This window comes from Nannobrachium achirus (genome assembly GCF_963921795.1).
Source record: "Nannobrachium achirus genome assembly, chromosome: 23".
Classification (NCBI taxonomy): domain Eukaryota; kingdom Metazoa; phylum Chordata; class Actinopteri; order Myctophiformes; family Myctophidae; genus Nannobrachium; species Nannobrachium achirus.
Genome location: NC_137830.1, coordinates 11,693,964 through 11,711,477, shown reverse-complemented (window position 1 = coordinate 11,711,477; position 17,514 = coordinate 11,693,964). Strand labels below are relative to the sequence as shown.

The 17,514-nt window shown below is 42.1% G+C and overlaps 1 protein-coding gene across 1 annotated transcript in view; it reads right to left on the bottom strand.

Annotated features, from left to right (window-relative positions):
* Nucleotides 1–1,745: 1,745 nt before the first annotated feature.
* The window catches only part of cog5 (component of oligomeric golgi complex 5), a 132,705-nt gene continuing 116,936 nt past the window's right edge, over nucleotides 1,746–17,514 (bottom strand). Inside the window, exons 17-22 of the mRNA XM_080754521.1 lie at nucleotides 9,762–9,865; nucleotides 8,142–8,379; nucleotides 6,444–6,520; nucleotides 5,520–5,646; nucleotides 4,235–4,314; nucleotides 1,746–2,785 (exon numbers count right to left, since the gene is read on the bottom strand). Coding sequence (XP_080610647.1) covers nucleotides 2,650–2,785; nucleotides 4,235–4,314; nucleotides 5,520–5,646; nucleotides 6,444–6,520; nucleotides 8,142–8,379; nucleotides 9,762–9,865 — 762 coding nt within the window. The 3' untranslated portion in view covers nucleotides 1,746–2,649. The remainder of the gene's footprint in view (nucleotides 2,786–4,234; nucleotides 4,315–5,519; nucleotides 5,647–6,443; nucleotides 6,521–8,141; nucleotides 8,380–9,761; nucleotides 9,866–17,514) is intronic.

Sequence of the window (17,514 nt, the reverse complement as noted above, 5' to 3'; positions counted from 1 at the left end):
TGGAATCGGAAATCGGATTTGGAACCAATTTTCAACACACTGTCAGACTGTATGTGGACTTCAAGTCTGCTATACAATTACAATCAAACTTTTTAATTTCAAGGACCACCACCATAACTCTGAGCATACAAATGGAACCAAATGGACCCATAGGGTTCCATTTGTTCACTCTCAGAATTGCAGACCTATAACTGTCCACTTGGAACCCCCAATAAGAATAGTTACTTATGTTGCTATGATTTCTTCTCTTCAATGTCCCACGTTGCCATGGTTACCATAGACTTCCATGTAATTGCGCAATTGTGTAAAAAGTGCACGCCCATGCCTAGCTGATGCACCACGTGTGTGCACACTGTTCACAGCTTTCAAACAAAAAAATCCGCTTGGAAATCCGTTCAGGCATTCATGATTTATGGGCCATTATGTTTTCTTCAGATGTAAACAAACATGGCTGCCATGTTTGAAAGAATGGGTTGGTATGGGGGTTAAACATGCAATTTCGCGATCGCGCCTAATACATTTCTGGAGGTCCAAAACATTTTTTTGAATTTCTTTTTTTTGAAAAAAATAAAAATAAATTAAAAAAAAAATCAAAAACGGCCCAAACTCGGGAAACTCGGGGTTGGCACAGCGTTGGTACCAATACAAACTCGGGAAACTCGGGGTTGGCACCAGAGGTTAATTGGACCGTTAAGAGGGAATCCAAACCAAATTCTGGGCCCTGGGTACAAGGATTCACTGCGGGCCCCCCATGAATGTTCTTCATAGGGGGAGGGGGTTTAACCCATATCTTGTGCTTTAACTATTGAAAAATAGCAGATCTACAAGCTCACAGCAGGCACCGAGTGCTGCGCTGCGAGCTTGAGATTTTCTTTGTCAGTGGTGCTCAAACTCTTTCATGTGAAGGACCCCCAAAATGACTTGTATTTGGCCACAGACCCCCCCCCCCCCCCCCCCCCCCCCCCATTTCAAAATATTTAGTTCTAGGGACCACCCCCCAGAAGCAAAATTAGTTACAAATGTTCGCTTAAAAATACATATATTTAAAGATTTGCACACATTTTCACGACTGTTTAAAACATAGCAGATCTACAAGCTCGCAGCATGGCACTCGGTGCCGCGCTGTGAGCTTGTACAGTATATCTGCTATTTTTCAATAGCTAAAGTATAAAATAATTAAGGCCCCTCCACCTTGGGCCCTAGTAACTCAAGCACGAATTGAACAGTACTGAGCAAATATGGCGCGCCGCTGATCTCCCATTGTGAATCAATGGAGCGACGTCACCTACCCATCCTTCAAACATGGTTTATTCTGAAAGTTTTTGTGTTACGATGGCGCGCTCTAGTGGTCTTTTTGGTGGTGGTTTATCATCATACCTTTGAAAACAATGAAATTATATATGTATCATGTTAATAAAATATAGCTATTTCCCGGCAGTTTTAGCGCACATCCATATTTTGCATTAAGTTTGCAGGGAATGGGTTAATCAAAACACCAGACACAGAGATTGAGCGATAGAGGCGGACGGATGGAGCTAGAGAGAAGCAGTTTGACGTTACAGCGTCAGTGTACAGTACAGTAAGTGTTATTATTGGAGTGTTAATACTGGATGGAGATTTCTAGTTAATCATAAAAGTGAGGCCAGACTTGTAAGTGAAATGGCAATTGCAATTTTATTTTGTTAACGAATGTGCTAACAAAGGACATTAAAACGCAAATGCATCATTCGCATAAAGATCTACAGTATCGTTCCATCCTTTTGTGCATCTGGAAAACTCAACCCTTAACGCTACTAATAATCCCATAACATCATTAATAATAATAATAATAATAATAAAGTACAATACTAATTACAATCACCAGAAGTCTCCCAGAAATAATCTTATTTGCAGTGTAAAGGGACATTCACATCAAGCACTATGACAATAACTATAAATACAGTTGTTAAATACCGAATTTCCTGATAATATTCCTCCTATGGGCATTCAATGCTATGATTATGCAGTGGTGCAGTTTACCTTGTTTACCTTTGATGTTGGCATTTAGGAGGTCGAATTAAGCTAGGGACAACCAAAACGGCAAGCTGCATGGTTTCACTTTGCATGCGTGACTTGTGATTTTCTCCAACTCCAGTAAGTTCATCAGGAAGAATCGCACCAGGGACCCACTGGACATGTAGACAAAGCCCATAACTGTTTCCAACCAGTGGACAAACCTCTCGTGTAGGGGTTGCATATTCCTCCACCCGTCCTTGAGGGTAACGTTTGGTGGAATGAATAACCTCGCTGTCGGGCAGAAACTTATCTCCAAATTTCAACGTTTTATGCTTATGAGTTTCAGGCAAAAGTAGTGAAAATAGCCGATCTACAAGCTCACAATGTGTTACGTTACGACGCACTGTGACCATGTACTGTAGATCTGCTACGTTCACTATTTCTGAACATTTCGTTCCATTCTTCTGCAACCGACAGAGACGATATATACAGTACCCGTCTATTGTCAGACAGTCCTGCCTCCGTCATCTCTTGTCAGGGTATTGAGTATCTGTTATAACTGTGGATAGCACAGAGTCCACACTGCGACGATAAAAAAAGACAAGGGTATAACGATATAGTTATAGTGCAGGGTGTGAACGGCCCAGCAGGGCTCTAGTGCATTCCTGCTCTGGCCTCCTGGGGGCCACTGGTGGCTCTCTGTAACAGCTGGAGCATGATGGGATAGATGGGCGCAAACTCTTTCCCCTGGCGAGCTCTCACCGACTGGACATAGGCCTCCAGCGCTCCCCTGGGAGAGAGAGAGAGAGAGAGAGAGAGAGAGAGAGAGAGAGAGAGAGGGGGGGAGAATGATTGAATGAGTTTATTTCTAACATAAATTATACAACAGGTAGTCGGGCTCTCAATGGAAAACAGGCTCTCCAACCGTGCATATAACGAGCACAGATGCACTGTCTCTCATCAAGTAAAGAAATCAGCTGCGTTGGTAACCACAAGCGCTCCTCTCTCCCCACACTATGCTAGGCGGCTGGCTAGCAGTTTTCATGTGACGTTCAGGGACACAGTAGCTAAATGTGGCATTAAAAAATTACAAATTCCTATCGAATATCTTAATTACAATGAAATAAAGTTGACGTGAAAAAAACACGCATGACAAAACAACAAAGGTCGAAAAGTTGTAGGATAAACTTGAAAAATTCTACTCCCCTCTCGCGGCCAATGCAAACTCCATTGACTCATAATTATCACAGTTGTACAGTATACACAGCCCGAAGATTTACGCTCCATGTTCAAAGAAAACATCAATAGCTACAGTAATAGTAATAAAAAAAATCACACTCGTGTGAACTGAGCGGTGGTGTGTGTGTGTGTGTGTGTGTGTGTGTGTGTGTGTGTGTGCAACAGCGCCCCTCCCTTAACATGTGTGGTCAGAAAAGTTTACTGCAGGCTACAGACAGACAGACAGACACGGAGACAGACAGACAGACAGACCCACACACACGGCCACGTATAGGAGCGTTGTGACCACCGCTCAAAAATAAAACCATCTCAGTGAAAGAGAGAAACATATAATCTGCCTGACTATATTTTAACCACCAGGGGCTGCTCATTCACCACACGTAACTCCAGCAGGACACACACTTTGCTGCACATTATCACATTTCCTCAACATGCTTCTGACCAGTGGTTCTCAACCTTCTTGAAAGTGTTTTGCGGCCCACCCATCTGACCACTTAACAAGTGGTCGGATGGGTGGGCTGTGTGAATTTTAATCCTCAATCAATGGATTGTGTTCCAGCCTGGATCAATGGAACTGACGTAGTATAATAAGTTCCAGTTTATCGGTATCAAAAGGAAAACACATTTTTCAAGAATTTAAAGGGGGAAAATGTCTTTAAATGTTTTATATCATTGTTGTCGTGCGGAAACCTGGTCCAAACCGTTTGTTTTGTGTTCATCAAATAGCCGATCTACAAGCACAGAACGCTGCTTGTAGATCTGCTATTTTCACTAGTTTTGTGAGACAGTCTTGTCTGATCAAGCAGGGCTTTACTTTATGAAACAACTTGAAAAATGTGAAACTTGGAGATACGAGGTTTCTGCCCAACAGTGACGATGTAAATGTTATATTATCATTAAAACATATTGTTTTGCCATTTATTTGGGGACCCACTTGTAATATCCACGTTGTCGTTAATGATTGTAAGAGTCAGTGGAAGGGTAGGGCAGCCTACAGTACCTGATGAGGGTCAGTCTGTCCTTCTCCGACGGATGGTCATCCATCCACTGGGAGTAGCGGGCAATAGACCACTCTGCCCTCTGTGTAGAGAGAGAGAGACAGGCCTCAAGATCAAACACACGCTCTCACCGTTCCACAAAGGAAAGCTCATTTGCATTATGTTTTTACTTAGCAGCAATTAGACTGTAGACTGCTGAACAAGAGCTGCCTGGTGACACTGCACAGACTGAACTGAAATGCGTTTAAAGGGACTTTATATTTACATACGTACATTCACAACTCTTATTTGTTATGCACTTGAGTCACAATAATTGTATTATGCAGATTAGTCATATATTATGCACGTTATGCCTCTCCTCTCTCCATCTATTAATTGCAATGGTGAGCCTGCACTACTGAGAAGAATTTCACCCACCTTACTTGTAATGCGATGTGACAATAAAGATTAATTCAGATTGATTCTGATTGTGGAACTAAAGGCGTTTTCCTAATAAACACAATCTACCAAGAAACACTGGACTCAGGACACACCACCGCTCGGTTCACACATTTTTTTAAACTGATCAGCTACTGTATGTATGCTATGAGTCAGAATGTAAGCTGAATCGTGTGGGTGATGTCTTTCATCAGTGAGCATACGTAGCATGGATGAATATTACACACATATGTTGTATGTGACATTTAAAATTCAATGGGTAATTGTTTTGCCTTTATTCAGCCGAAGAGAAAGCTCTAAGCAACACAGTGCTGGAGACAGAGGGGAGCAGGTGCTCAACATGGAACAAGTGACCTGAAAAGGTTGAGATGCACTGGAGTAGTGTAGAGCAGTGGTTCTCAACCTGTAGGTTGTGACCCCCAGGGGGGTCCCCAAATTATTTTGGGGGAGGGTCTCCAGATGATTACCTTAATGTGCAACATTGTTTTCTCACTCAAACCAACATAAAGTTTAAGTATATAGAGGGTATCTGCACATTTCTAAAGTGACAATTTAAGGACTTTTTAACACCTCTAATTAAACATTGGCCAAATTGTCAAACATTAGTGGCGAAAATTGTGAAAATAGCAGATGTACATGCTCACGACGCCTCGCATGGCAAGATAATACAGCCGTTGTGAGCATGTAGATCTGCTATTCTCACAATAGAACCATGTTATACAAAATGTAATGCCTCAACTCTTAGTGCTCATCAGGGCGGTGGGGGTGGGGGGTCCCCAGTTAAATTATGATTATTTTGGGGGTCACGGCCTGAAAAAGGTTGAGGACCACTGGTGTAGAGTAGCGTACCTGGTGAGGGGACTTCAGCTCAGGAGGGGCTCTGGTGAAGAAGAAGTGCAGCAGAGTGCTGTAGGGGATCAGCTCTCCAACCACCGGACTGCTGGCTATCAACTCACTGGTCTGAAACAGCAGGGGCCTGTCGCACGCAAGCACACGCACACGTACACACACACACACACACACACTTTTTTTTAAATGCTACAGACTAGGGGTGATGATCTCCATCACTGAGACGATTCGATACGCATTTCGATACACTGCCAGCGATACGGCATAATATTTGCGATACATTGAAATCTTGCCGATACGATGCATTACGATGCATCCCTGACCCGTCCCCGATACGATGCGATACGATTCACCCATGTTCCTGATACGATGCGATACACCCCTTTTCCCAATTGTATTGCCATTTATTGCTATACTATAATACCAGTGATTCTCTAACTTTTACATTGTAAGGACCATCATAACTCAGAGAGTAGTACAAATGGAATCAAATGAACCTATAACAAGTGTAAAAGAAATGTAAACAATTACTGGAAGTCACAGCTGCTGTAAACTGTTCAAGACCCCTCGGAAACACAGGATAGAATGAAATACTACGTGAAAAACAGATTCAAACATGCAGTGAACGATACATCACAATACGATACATCACGATACGATACATCACGATTTCAGCCGTCAAGTGTACTGATACACTCTGAATGAACCGATTCACTCGTATCGTGCACGTTTGTATCGCGATTACGATCCGTATCGATTAATCTACAGACTACTTCAAAGGCTAAAGCTTGAAACATACGCCACACAAGTACGTAAAGGCCTCGATTTTGACATAGTGCTGCTATTATTATTGTTATTAATCTCATGCACAGTATACACATGTTTTTTTTCTCTCTCACACATCTCAATACATGAAATACACACCTGAAAGAGCGTAACATACGGTAAGGTTTCCCCAACTCAGACACTCGCCTGCACATTGGAGCCACTGCCAGCTCCATCTGAAGGATGCGCACGCACACACACACACGCACACGCACACACACACACACACACACACACACACACACACACACACACACACACACACAAATAAATACTACTACTAATAATAACTAGAAAGATGCATTGGAAATTGCAAGTGTGGTTGCCGTGATGCGAGTCACACGTGCACATATCTCTGTATCTGTCAGTCCCTGTTTCTATTTGAGTGTTGCTAACCATTCTGTCCGTGTCCCTTTTATGCTCATATATGGAGATCCCTGATGTCATCAGTATTAAGCCCATCTCTGGGAATGCCCATATATGGACATACTGTACTCAGTATCATGTGGTCTATGATGTCAGTCATCTCCATATTTGGGAAAAGTTTAATTTTGAATTAAAGTCAATGGAGAAAATTAATTTATGAATAAATGTATTAAAATTAAACTATCTAACGTATCTCTTAGCTATGGCCATAGACACGTTTGAAAGTTTGAAACCCCTAACCCCTGAGCATTACATTTTGACTGAGGCAATGAGAAAAACTGACACACTCAAGTAGAGTAAAAGTACCACAACACTATACTTAAGTAGAGTACTCAGGGATTAAAGCAAAAATAAAATATCACAACTGAAAATATTTGAGTCCTAATGTGTGATTTGTAAAACATTATGAAAGGAGCAATTAACACAATATGTAAATGACGAGGATTTAGTCATAATGTGTTCCTGCTGTTCTGCAGTACATACTTGTCAACCATGTGAAGAAATCACAGATTGATGCTTTAACCTCTGCTTATATGACATTAATATACAAGACTATTAAGATTTTAAGGAAGATGCACTTCAAATGCTTGCATCTGCTTGAAAAGATTACTCACATTTATTACTTAAGTAAAAGTAGCAATACTGCAATATAGAAATACTCTCTTACAAGTAAGTCCAGAATTCAAAATGTACTTGAGTAAATTAGCGTTGTGAGCATGTAGATTTGCTATTTTCACAACAGAACCGTGTTACAAAATGTAATGTCTCAACTCTTAGTGCTCGTAGGGAGGGGGGTTAAAATAGGATTATTTTGGGGATCGCGGCCTCAAAAGGTTGAGAACCACTGCTTTACACCACCAGGGGTGTCGCACCAAATTCTGGGCCCTGGGTACAAGGATTCACTGCGTTATTTGGTGCTTTAACTATTGAAAAATAGCAGATATTCAAGCTCACTGCGAGCTCTGCTATTTTTGAAAAAAACTATGTTTCTATTCTATGTCAGTGGTGCTCAAACCTTTTCATGTGAGGGACCCCCAAAATGATATGTATTTGGCCACGGACCCCCATCTCAAAATATTTAGTTCCAGGGACCACCCAGAAGCAAAATTTGAGTTACAAATGTTCACTTGAAAATACATATATTCAAAGATTTGCACACATTTTCATGACTTTTTTTCAAAAATAGCAGATCTACAAGCTCGCAGCACGGCACTCGGTGCCGCGCTATGAGCTTGTATACCTGCTATTTTTCAACAGCAAAAGTATAAAATAATTAAGGCCCCTCCACCTTGGGCCCTAGTAACTCAGTCCCACTACCCCCCCCCCCCCCCCGCGACGCCCCCGTTTACACCACTGCATATCATCCATCACCTGTGCGAAGTCGGCGGCCAGCCTCATCTTGCCGCCCTCGCCCAGCGGCCGCAGCAGGCTGGCGTGGCGCAGGAACAGCAGGATGGCGCGCTGGGCGATGGCCTCCGTGCTGTCGTAGATGAAGTCCACGCACTGGAAGTGGCAGAAGTAGTCGGCCATCACCCTGGCGATGAAGCCCTGCAGCTCCTTCATGTACAGCGAGCAGGGCACGTCAGGCCTGTCGGGGCTGCTCAGGGCCCTGCGCCAGTGTAGCACATATTGAACAACATTTTTATTTAGTTTTAGTCAACATGAAATCTTTTAGTTTTAGTCGACTAAACTATACAGTTGATTTTGTCGACAAAACATATACTTTGCCGGGCTTTGGTGGCGTCGTAAATGCCTGATTTTACACTTGGTTGCGTGCTGAAAACAGCCGATGTACAACGCGTCGCGGTGTGAGCTTGCTATTTTGAGAGCGCAACACCCGAGCGCAATCAAACACGAAATGACTTTGTCTTTTAGTTTCTATTGGATCTCTTCTCCAGTAGTCCCTCCATAAGATTTTAGCCTAGTTTTTATTTGTTGACGAAGTTGTCAATATATCTTGTCTTCCTTTTAGTCATCACAGTTTGGTTTTCAATATGTTTTTGTCGGTGAAAAAAGTTAGTCGGCGAACCTTTATCGTCATAGTTTTAGTCGACGAAATTAACACCAGGACACACACACACACACACGCACGCACGCGCGCGCGCTCAATATCTGATCACATGGAGGCACAGACCATGTCGATACAGATTATGAGCTGCTGTCGGGGAGGATTGCCCACGTCAATAAGACTTTGTCATTGTTCCGTTTTGACTGCATGTCATGATTCTGACGATTAAATGAGATGGTCACCTTAATCTGATGTATCTCAAAGGCTAAACAACATATTGGTATAGTAGAGATTAGAGAACCAGGAAATTAGCTTCAATTCCACCACCCCTAGTGTTCACATTTAACCTCAAATTCAGTTATTTTATGCATTATTGTCCCTAACTCTGAATTGTTTTAGCAGGTTAATCTGACTTCATCGCAATCAGATGCCTGTCTATCTACAGGTGTATAATTTACATAAGCGTTTTATTGCACGCAACCATTCATTTATTAACCGATTTTGGGAAAGTCATTATAGGTGAACATTTTTAAACATAATTCTCTTTTCGGCCCCAAACAAATAGTGAAAATAGTTGATCTACAGGCTCTCAACGCGTAAAAAGAAGCAACTTGGACTCCTTGTGCATAGAAGGAAGCATGAGGTCAGTTTGCTGCTCTCCCCAGGTTGGCAGAGGGAGTGTAGCGCCCAGGATGACATTAGATAATTGACACCGGGTGAAAAATGGGTTACAAAATCATGGGATAAGAATTTTAACTATTTTCACTATTTAAGAAACAGGACTTAAGTGGTAACCTATTTTTGCCACCCCCTATTTCTCTCTGAAATTACACTTCTGATTCTAGCAGCGGTTACTTGGCCATTGGTAATAACAGGCGCACGCGCGTGCGTGCGTGTGTGTGTGTGTGTGTGTGTGTGTGTGTGTGTGTGTGTGTGTGTGCGTGTGTGTGTGTGTGTGTGTGCACGAGGCTGTGTGTCCTGACCCAGAGAAGTCCTCCTGGTGCAAGGTGATGATGATGGCTTCTATGGAGTCACTGACCGACTGCAGTAGAGGCTGCACCGCACTGCTCATCAGGGCCTGTACTCCCTGACACACACACACACACACACACACACACACACACACACACAAGCACATTTTGAAAATAGCCGATCTACATGCTCATTTTTGTAACCCATTTTTTCACCCAGTGCCAAATGCCTATGTAATCCTGGGCTCTGCTCTCCCTCTGCCGCGCCTGGGGAGACAACGGACTGACCTCATGCTTCCTTCTATGCACGAGGAGTCCAAGTTGCTTCTTTTCACCTGACAGTGGAGATTTCCCTGGTTTGGACGTAGCGCGTGGAAGGAACACGTTATTCCAACCAGTTCCTTTCCCCTCCATCAGGCGCCCCGGCTGGCCAGGGGGAGGCATTATTGAGACCAGGATTACTGCATGTTTTTGTGAGGGTATCAATCCTAGGAGACACGGGGAGAACATGCAAACTCCACACAGAAAGGCCCTATCGCCAACCCCACCTAGGCTGTGGGCACTGATGACGCGGAGGGAGGAACACGCCGCCAGTGCCCACAGCGTCCCCCGGCGGGAATCGAACCCAGGACCTTCTAGCTGTGAGGCGAAGCGCTAACCACTGGGCAATGGGTGGTGTCTCCACGATTGGTCAGACATCGCGTGATAATGATGCATCACAATACCGAGGCATATATGAGGCTGCATACAGGTATTTATCGAGAGTAAAATAGGCCCGAGATTGGACGGGTAAGGAGTCAGTGAGGATCTAGTAATACAAAATAATAATTAATACGAGTACTTCTTCTTCCACCACTGCCAATAATTACACCCAGAAAAGGGCAAACTGAAGTCTTCTGAGGCCCAAGCTCAGATCCCATCTCCCAGACAGCTGAGGCAGAGACACATAACCAAATTAAACCCTCAAAGACCTGGAACGCGCCCGAGTCGCGTTGGATTTTAACCACTTCAACCATTATTTTATGCCTTAACTATTGAAAAATAGCAGATATACAAGCTTGTAGATCTACTATTTTTGAAATATCGTTGACCCGATCTTTAATCCGACTTCTAAATCCTTCCTCTAAATCAGCTGTTCTCAAACCTTTTCATGTCAAGGACCCCCAAAATTGCAGATATTTGGCCACGGACTCCCATCTCAAAATATGTTGTTCCAGGGACCAGCCAGAAGCAAATATTTGAGTTACAAATGTTCGCTTTTAAATAGATATATTCAAAGACTTGCAAAAAAAAAATCTTGATTTCTCAAAAATAGCAGATCTACAAGCTCGCAGCGCTGCACTCGGTGCCGCGCTGTGAGCTTGTATATCTGCTATTTTTCAATAGTTAAAGCATTTAATAATTCTAGGCCTAAATGGCTTAAAAGAGTACTTGACCCATTTTCAACCTTATCTTCGTATAATTGGTCCTCCTCACTGATATAAGAGGAGGACATCATTTCTGTCTACTTCTCTGGTAGCAGTGGTGGGGGAAAAAAGGATATTCCACTTAAGTAAAAGTATCAATACCACAATGTAGAAGTAGTACCACAAAAGTAGAAAGTACTCATTAAACAGAATGTCCCGTTTCACAAGATGTCAAATGTATAAAAAAATCACACCCGTGCGAAGTGAGCGGTGCAAACTAATTCCTGCGCAAATCAGTGTTGATAGGCATGCATGGCAATATTCTTTTTGTTGTGTATGATGTCAGTCTAGAGGTCTGCTCAGACTAAATAAGTCTTTATTGTCATTTCTCATCAGTTAGTTGACCAAGCTACGGATTGTATTTACCTCCAGAGAGGCCTCCAGAGAGGCGAGAAGAGGCCAGAAGATGAATATTTTAGTTTTTCAAAGTCTGTTCATTTGTATTTTAAACTTGTATTACCTGCCTATCATTTATAACCTGTAAGATTTTCCACAGTCTGTCTAAAAGTGTGGTTATTTTATCGCTTATAAGTGATATTCATCTAATATAATTTTGAAATTCAAGGTTAGCACCGCTCAATAATCTTTTATGACGTATTTTACGCGGCCTAAACGCGTTCTAAATCAGGGTGAACCAATCGAGTGCCTCTGTGACTATCATGATCATGGACAGATCAACAGAATCGAAGTGTTTCATTGGTCTAGCGAACACATGTCATCATCATTTGCGACATCATAGTTTTGGTAAAAAAGCGGTCTATAGGAGCGGTTAGCACCGCTCAAAAATCGTTGGAAAATATAAAAATGCATATAAAAATGCATCGCGACACATTGTGAGCTTGTAGATCGGCTGGTAGCACCTCAGAATTGTACTTAAGTACAATACTTGAATACATGTACTGTACTTAATGATTCAAACACCACTACTGGTATGGATGGGGATATGGACATGGGGATTCCAAGCTAATAGAAACTACAGCCTTTCTCTTCCTGGAAAATAGAAGCCATTGTTCTATGTATACCCTGCCAAAAAAGACGTTTCTATAATAAAAACGTCTTTTTAACTATGGACCTCCCTGCCAGACGTCTTCTGAACGTCTTTAAAAAAAAAAAAAAAAAAAAAAGAATTGAAAAAATTTTCTTTGAAAAAAAAAAAGAATTTGGACCTCCAACAGTGTACTAGGCATGATTGCGATCGCGAAATTGCATGTTTAACCCCCATACCAACCCCATCTTTCAAACATGGCAGCCATGTTTATTTACATTTGAAGAAAACATAAGGGCTGCCTTCTCCTGAATGCCTGAACGGATTTCCAAGCGGATTTATTTGTTTGAAAGCTGTGAAAAGCATGCACATGCATAGTGCATGATCTGTGCACGAATGTGTGCACCAGCGTGCACACTATTTTTATAACCCTTTGTTGGCGAACCGGCAATATAAGAGGTCCCACTTTAAATATGGCACCGACTGAGTTAATACAAAAATACATTAAACATGTTTTTAATCTCGTTTGAAACGACCAAATCTGCCTACTGCAGGTAGTCCAGTCATTATATGAAAAAACCTAAAACAAATTGCAATAGTAGCAAACTCAACTGATTCTGTATCCTCATTATGTCCTTAGTAAGGGAGAAAAAGTCCCAAGGAATCCCATCAGGGGAAAGTTTTGAAAACGACCTACCTACCTTCACTTACTATACACTACTACACTATGAAAGAAAATATGACTCTGAAAAAATCTGCTTTAAGTGGGATGTGAGGGAAGTGGAAGGACATAGAATTAGATCAACTGGATGTCCCACTTCAAGCCGTTTTGGCTGATAAAACCCTCATGAAAATGCACGCAAAAGAACTAATCGATTGGACAAAGGTCCCCCTAAACATCTGGTTTAAGGAATGTAAAAGGCAAAACATAGAAAGAGAGTTAAGGCTTTTGAAGTGGGTGGCATACGATAGAGACTTCGCACCAGCACGGCTAGATTATAAATTCAAACAGTGGATCCGGTACGGTATTACAACATACAGCTCGATCTCATCTACTAAAGGTATGAAAGATTTTCAATATCTAATTGATAAGCACAACTTAGGAAAACAAGATCGTTACAGATATTTTCAAATGAGACATCATTACGACAAAAATATAAAAACTGAGAAGGTTGAATCAGATCTCATCAATATTCTCATTGATGCCTACAAGGGCAACACCACCAAAAAGTTAATATCAAGAATCTACTCGAGTATACAGACGGCAGGGAATTACTCCACCCTTTATGTCAAAACTAAGTGGGAAAAAGAGGCAGGTATAACTTTGGAGGAGGAAGATTGGTTGAATATATGTAATGTAATGTCCACCACCTCTAGCTCTGGCATTTGGAGAGAGTTTTCATGGAAAAATATGATTAGATTCTTTATTACTCCAAGAAGAAAATATGTACAGAATGGTACTCCGGAATCTGGGGTCTGTTGGAGGAAATGTAATAATACAATGGCTGACCACTTCCACGTATTCTGGGATTGCCCAATAATCCTAACATACTGGCAAGAGATCATATCTGATATCAACACAATTATGTGATTTGAGACAGAATGTAACTTCACCAACATTTACTTGTGTAATATACCAACCGATCTCAGCACAGCAGACAAATACCTCCTCAAATATTATTGGTAACCGGTAAGAAGGCAATAACCCGAAAATGGTTAGACAAAGAACCACCAACAAGGGAAGAGTGGACAGCCATTATACGAAGCATTTATGAAATGGAAAAACATACTTTTTCTGTAATGCTGTGCTTAGAGAAGTTTTATAAATACTGGCTAAAATGGATACTTTACATGAAAATGTGTACCTGAGTGTGTTATATTTCTACCCCTGTCATGTTTATTTCCTTGTACATCTCATATCTACCCAACTTTTTTGTTTTATTTTACTATCTATTCCACCGTTGTATCTGGAGACCTGTCCAGCATGTTGCTGGGACGGGGAATGTGACGTTGGAAAGTCTGTTAACAGGCACACCAGATCTGTAGTTTCTGGAGGATCAGAATGAGGACTTTATAACGGACTGAAGTTGTGATGGAATAAGACCTCTCACACATGGACTGTATGAACCGTAACATAATGAGTGTTTAAAAAATGCTGCATCGTAATTGTTTATTTGCTGTATCTCTGCTGCCCAAGTTGACGTGTTCACTATACAAAAGAAAAAAAATAAAAGTTTAAAAAAAGTAAAAAAAAAAGAAAAAGAAAAGTGGGATGTGAGGGGTCAAACTAGGGGTTTTTAATTATTCTGAATCCATTGCAAGCATTTGTTTTGCATGAAAAACATTCCTTGGGCTAAAAACGGACTCCAAAAGACTGTGGAAATTGATGACTCATCACTAAACCATCGTTTTGAGGGGCCATTTCTTGCCCAAGGAATGTTTTTCGTGCAAAACAAATGCTTGCAATGGATTCAGAATAATTAAAAACCCCTAGTTTGACCCCTCACATCCCACTTAAAGCAGATATTTTCGGAGTCATATTTGCCTTTAAAGTGTAGTGTATAGTAAGTGAAGGTAGGTAGGTCGTTTTCAAAACTTTCCCCTGATGGGATTCCTTGGGACTTTTTTTCTCTCACTAAGGACATATTGAGGATACAAAATCAGTTGAGTTTGCTACTATTGCAATTTGTTTTAGGTTTAGCCTAATTTTGGCCTAAAATGACTGGACTAAGGGGTCTTCAACGTTTTCAGACCCCCACAACCTTTCCATAGATTCCATATAGTTTCAATTTTTGACAGCACAATTATCAGTGTATTTTGGATTCATATCAATTTGTGTTTTCAGATATTTAACCACTTGAACCTTCAATACCTAATAAACTTGAACTTTCCCCCTGTACTTAGTCTGCTCTTTTTCCCCTCTACACCAAAGCTCTTTGCCAAAAATAGCCGATCTACAAGCTCACAACGCCTACTGTGTGATATCATTGGTAGACTGGTTTCTAAAGACAGAGTGAGAGTTGACAGAAAAACAGCCATTTTATAATGAGCATTAGTGAGGACCAATTCTAGATGGTTTGAAAATGAGCGAAGTGGTCCTTTTTTTCCTATTTATTTTCTCTCCCCAACGACTAACGACTCTTCAGGTCATTGTGGTTGCCACAGCAACTCGACGGGTGGCTATTTCAGGGAGCGGCTGGTACACGATTGGTCGACAGAATGGCTTTTGACGAGCACTGTGTTACATGGTACGGACAGTAACAAAGTACATTGCCTTGAGTTCTGTACATGAACCCTATATACTGAGGTTCCCAAACTTTTTAGCTCAAGACCCAAAAGAGAAATTTGTTTTTTGCCAGGGACCCAAACTAGTGAAAATAGCAGATCTACAAGCTCACAACGCGCTTGTATATGGGCTTTTTTCGACCCATGTGTTTGGGAACAAGTGCTATATATGGTTGAGCGGAATCCCACAGGGCTATATATTAACTCTATAACCGGTTTGGACGTTCCCGTTCGCCCCATTTTTCCCGGCGGCGCGATGCCAATTGTACGTTCTTTGGCTCGTTCTTTTGTACCTTGTTTTGATGTCTGTAAACTGATGAGGGGTCGCGCGGGTGTGTACCGTAGAGACAGCTCCCGTAAAAGTGCTCTCAAAAACCCACTGGACGTTAGCATCAATGGAGTAACAAAACACTTGCTTGTTATTTTCTCTGGATCTATTGCTCTGTAGCGATTGAGCTGTCTTGACGGACGGTAGCCTACCGCGGCCATTTCACATTAATTCTTGCATGAGGCTGCCCTCTACTGCTAGTATAGCCAAAGTACACCTATTTAAGGAGAAAAGAAAATAATAATGATGAAAAAAAATGAATACATCTTTTTCTATAACATCGCGAAGGTAAGGTGCTTTTGCTGGCACAAAACCCAATAAATAAATAACATCTGGCAGTAAAACTGTTAAATATTGTCGCTGGAAATAGCCACAATCCACAAGCTCACAATGCGTCGCACTGCGACTACTGTATGTCTTCACCACGATACTGATGCTGGGATTTAAGTGGTTAAGTACATTTCTTGAGTAACTTGAGTATTTGTATTTTTTCATTCACTGCCAATGACGAGTTATGACAAGTTTATTTTACTAGAAGCTCGGCGTCTAGTTTGCCTGTGTCCATTTATGCCTATATATGGAGATATCTGTATCTGTCTGTCTGCGTCCATTTTATGCCCATATATGGAGATCTCTATCTGTCTGTCGGGCAGCCAGGCGTCTAGTCAGGGACCAGCCTACTCAGGAACGATGTAAATAGGGAATGAATGCCCCGCCCTTTAAAGCAAACCCCATTATACATGTTGTCATAGGACCCGTTTTGACCATCTGTTTGCCTGGGTCCATTTATGCCCATTTATGGAGATATCGGTATCTGTCTGTCTGCGTCCATTTTATACCCATATGGAGATCTCTGCAGACACAGTGCCGGTTCCGGAATGATGTCAGACAACAGCTCCGCATACGGAGATTCCGAACCTTTCCGCCCGGTTCCGGAAGACCGCGCATCGGGTCGGGTCGAGGCCGGGCACTGCACTCACTGCTGCTGCGGGGAACGCGCGTGCCGAAGTCTGTGTAATGCAAACCCCATTATACCTGTTGTCATAGGACCCGTTTTGACCATCTGTTTGCCTATGTGGAGACATCTGTATCTGTCTGTCTGCGTCCATTTTATGCCCATATATGGAGATCTCTGCAGCCACAGTGCCGGTTCCGGACAATCGCGTATGGGGTCGGGTCGAGGCCTGGCACTGCACTACCTGCTGCGGATGGGAACGCGCGCGCCGAATTTTAAGCCGGTGGGACAAACGGTTCTCGGGATATGTGGATTACATACATACATACATACACACTCACAGAGATTTTTTGTTGACTCATGTGGTGTACGTGATGTCAGAGCCTTTTATGAAGTGATGTGAAGTGATGCGTTCGTCCCATGAAGGTGGGACGAACGGTTCTCGAGATACGCGGATTACATACACACACGCACGCAGACTCACAGAGACAGAGACTATTGTAAGATACGCCCTCACTGCCATTGATATATAAATATAACATTATTTACTGGCCCAAGTCAGTACAGTAAATGGGTAAAAAGAAAGGAAAAAAAGTGAACAAAATGTACCATTTTGGCCCAAGTCACAGGCCATTATACTAAAAGGGGCGGGAACAGCATGATCCTTTTCAATTAGGAGATAGGCGATTTTACCAGAGGTGGCCAGTGTCAGGAGGAGCTGACTTAGGCAAAAATGTAAATTTCCT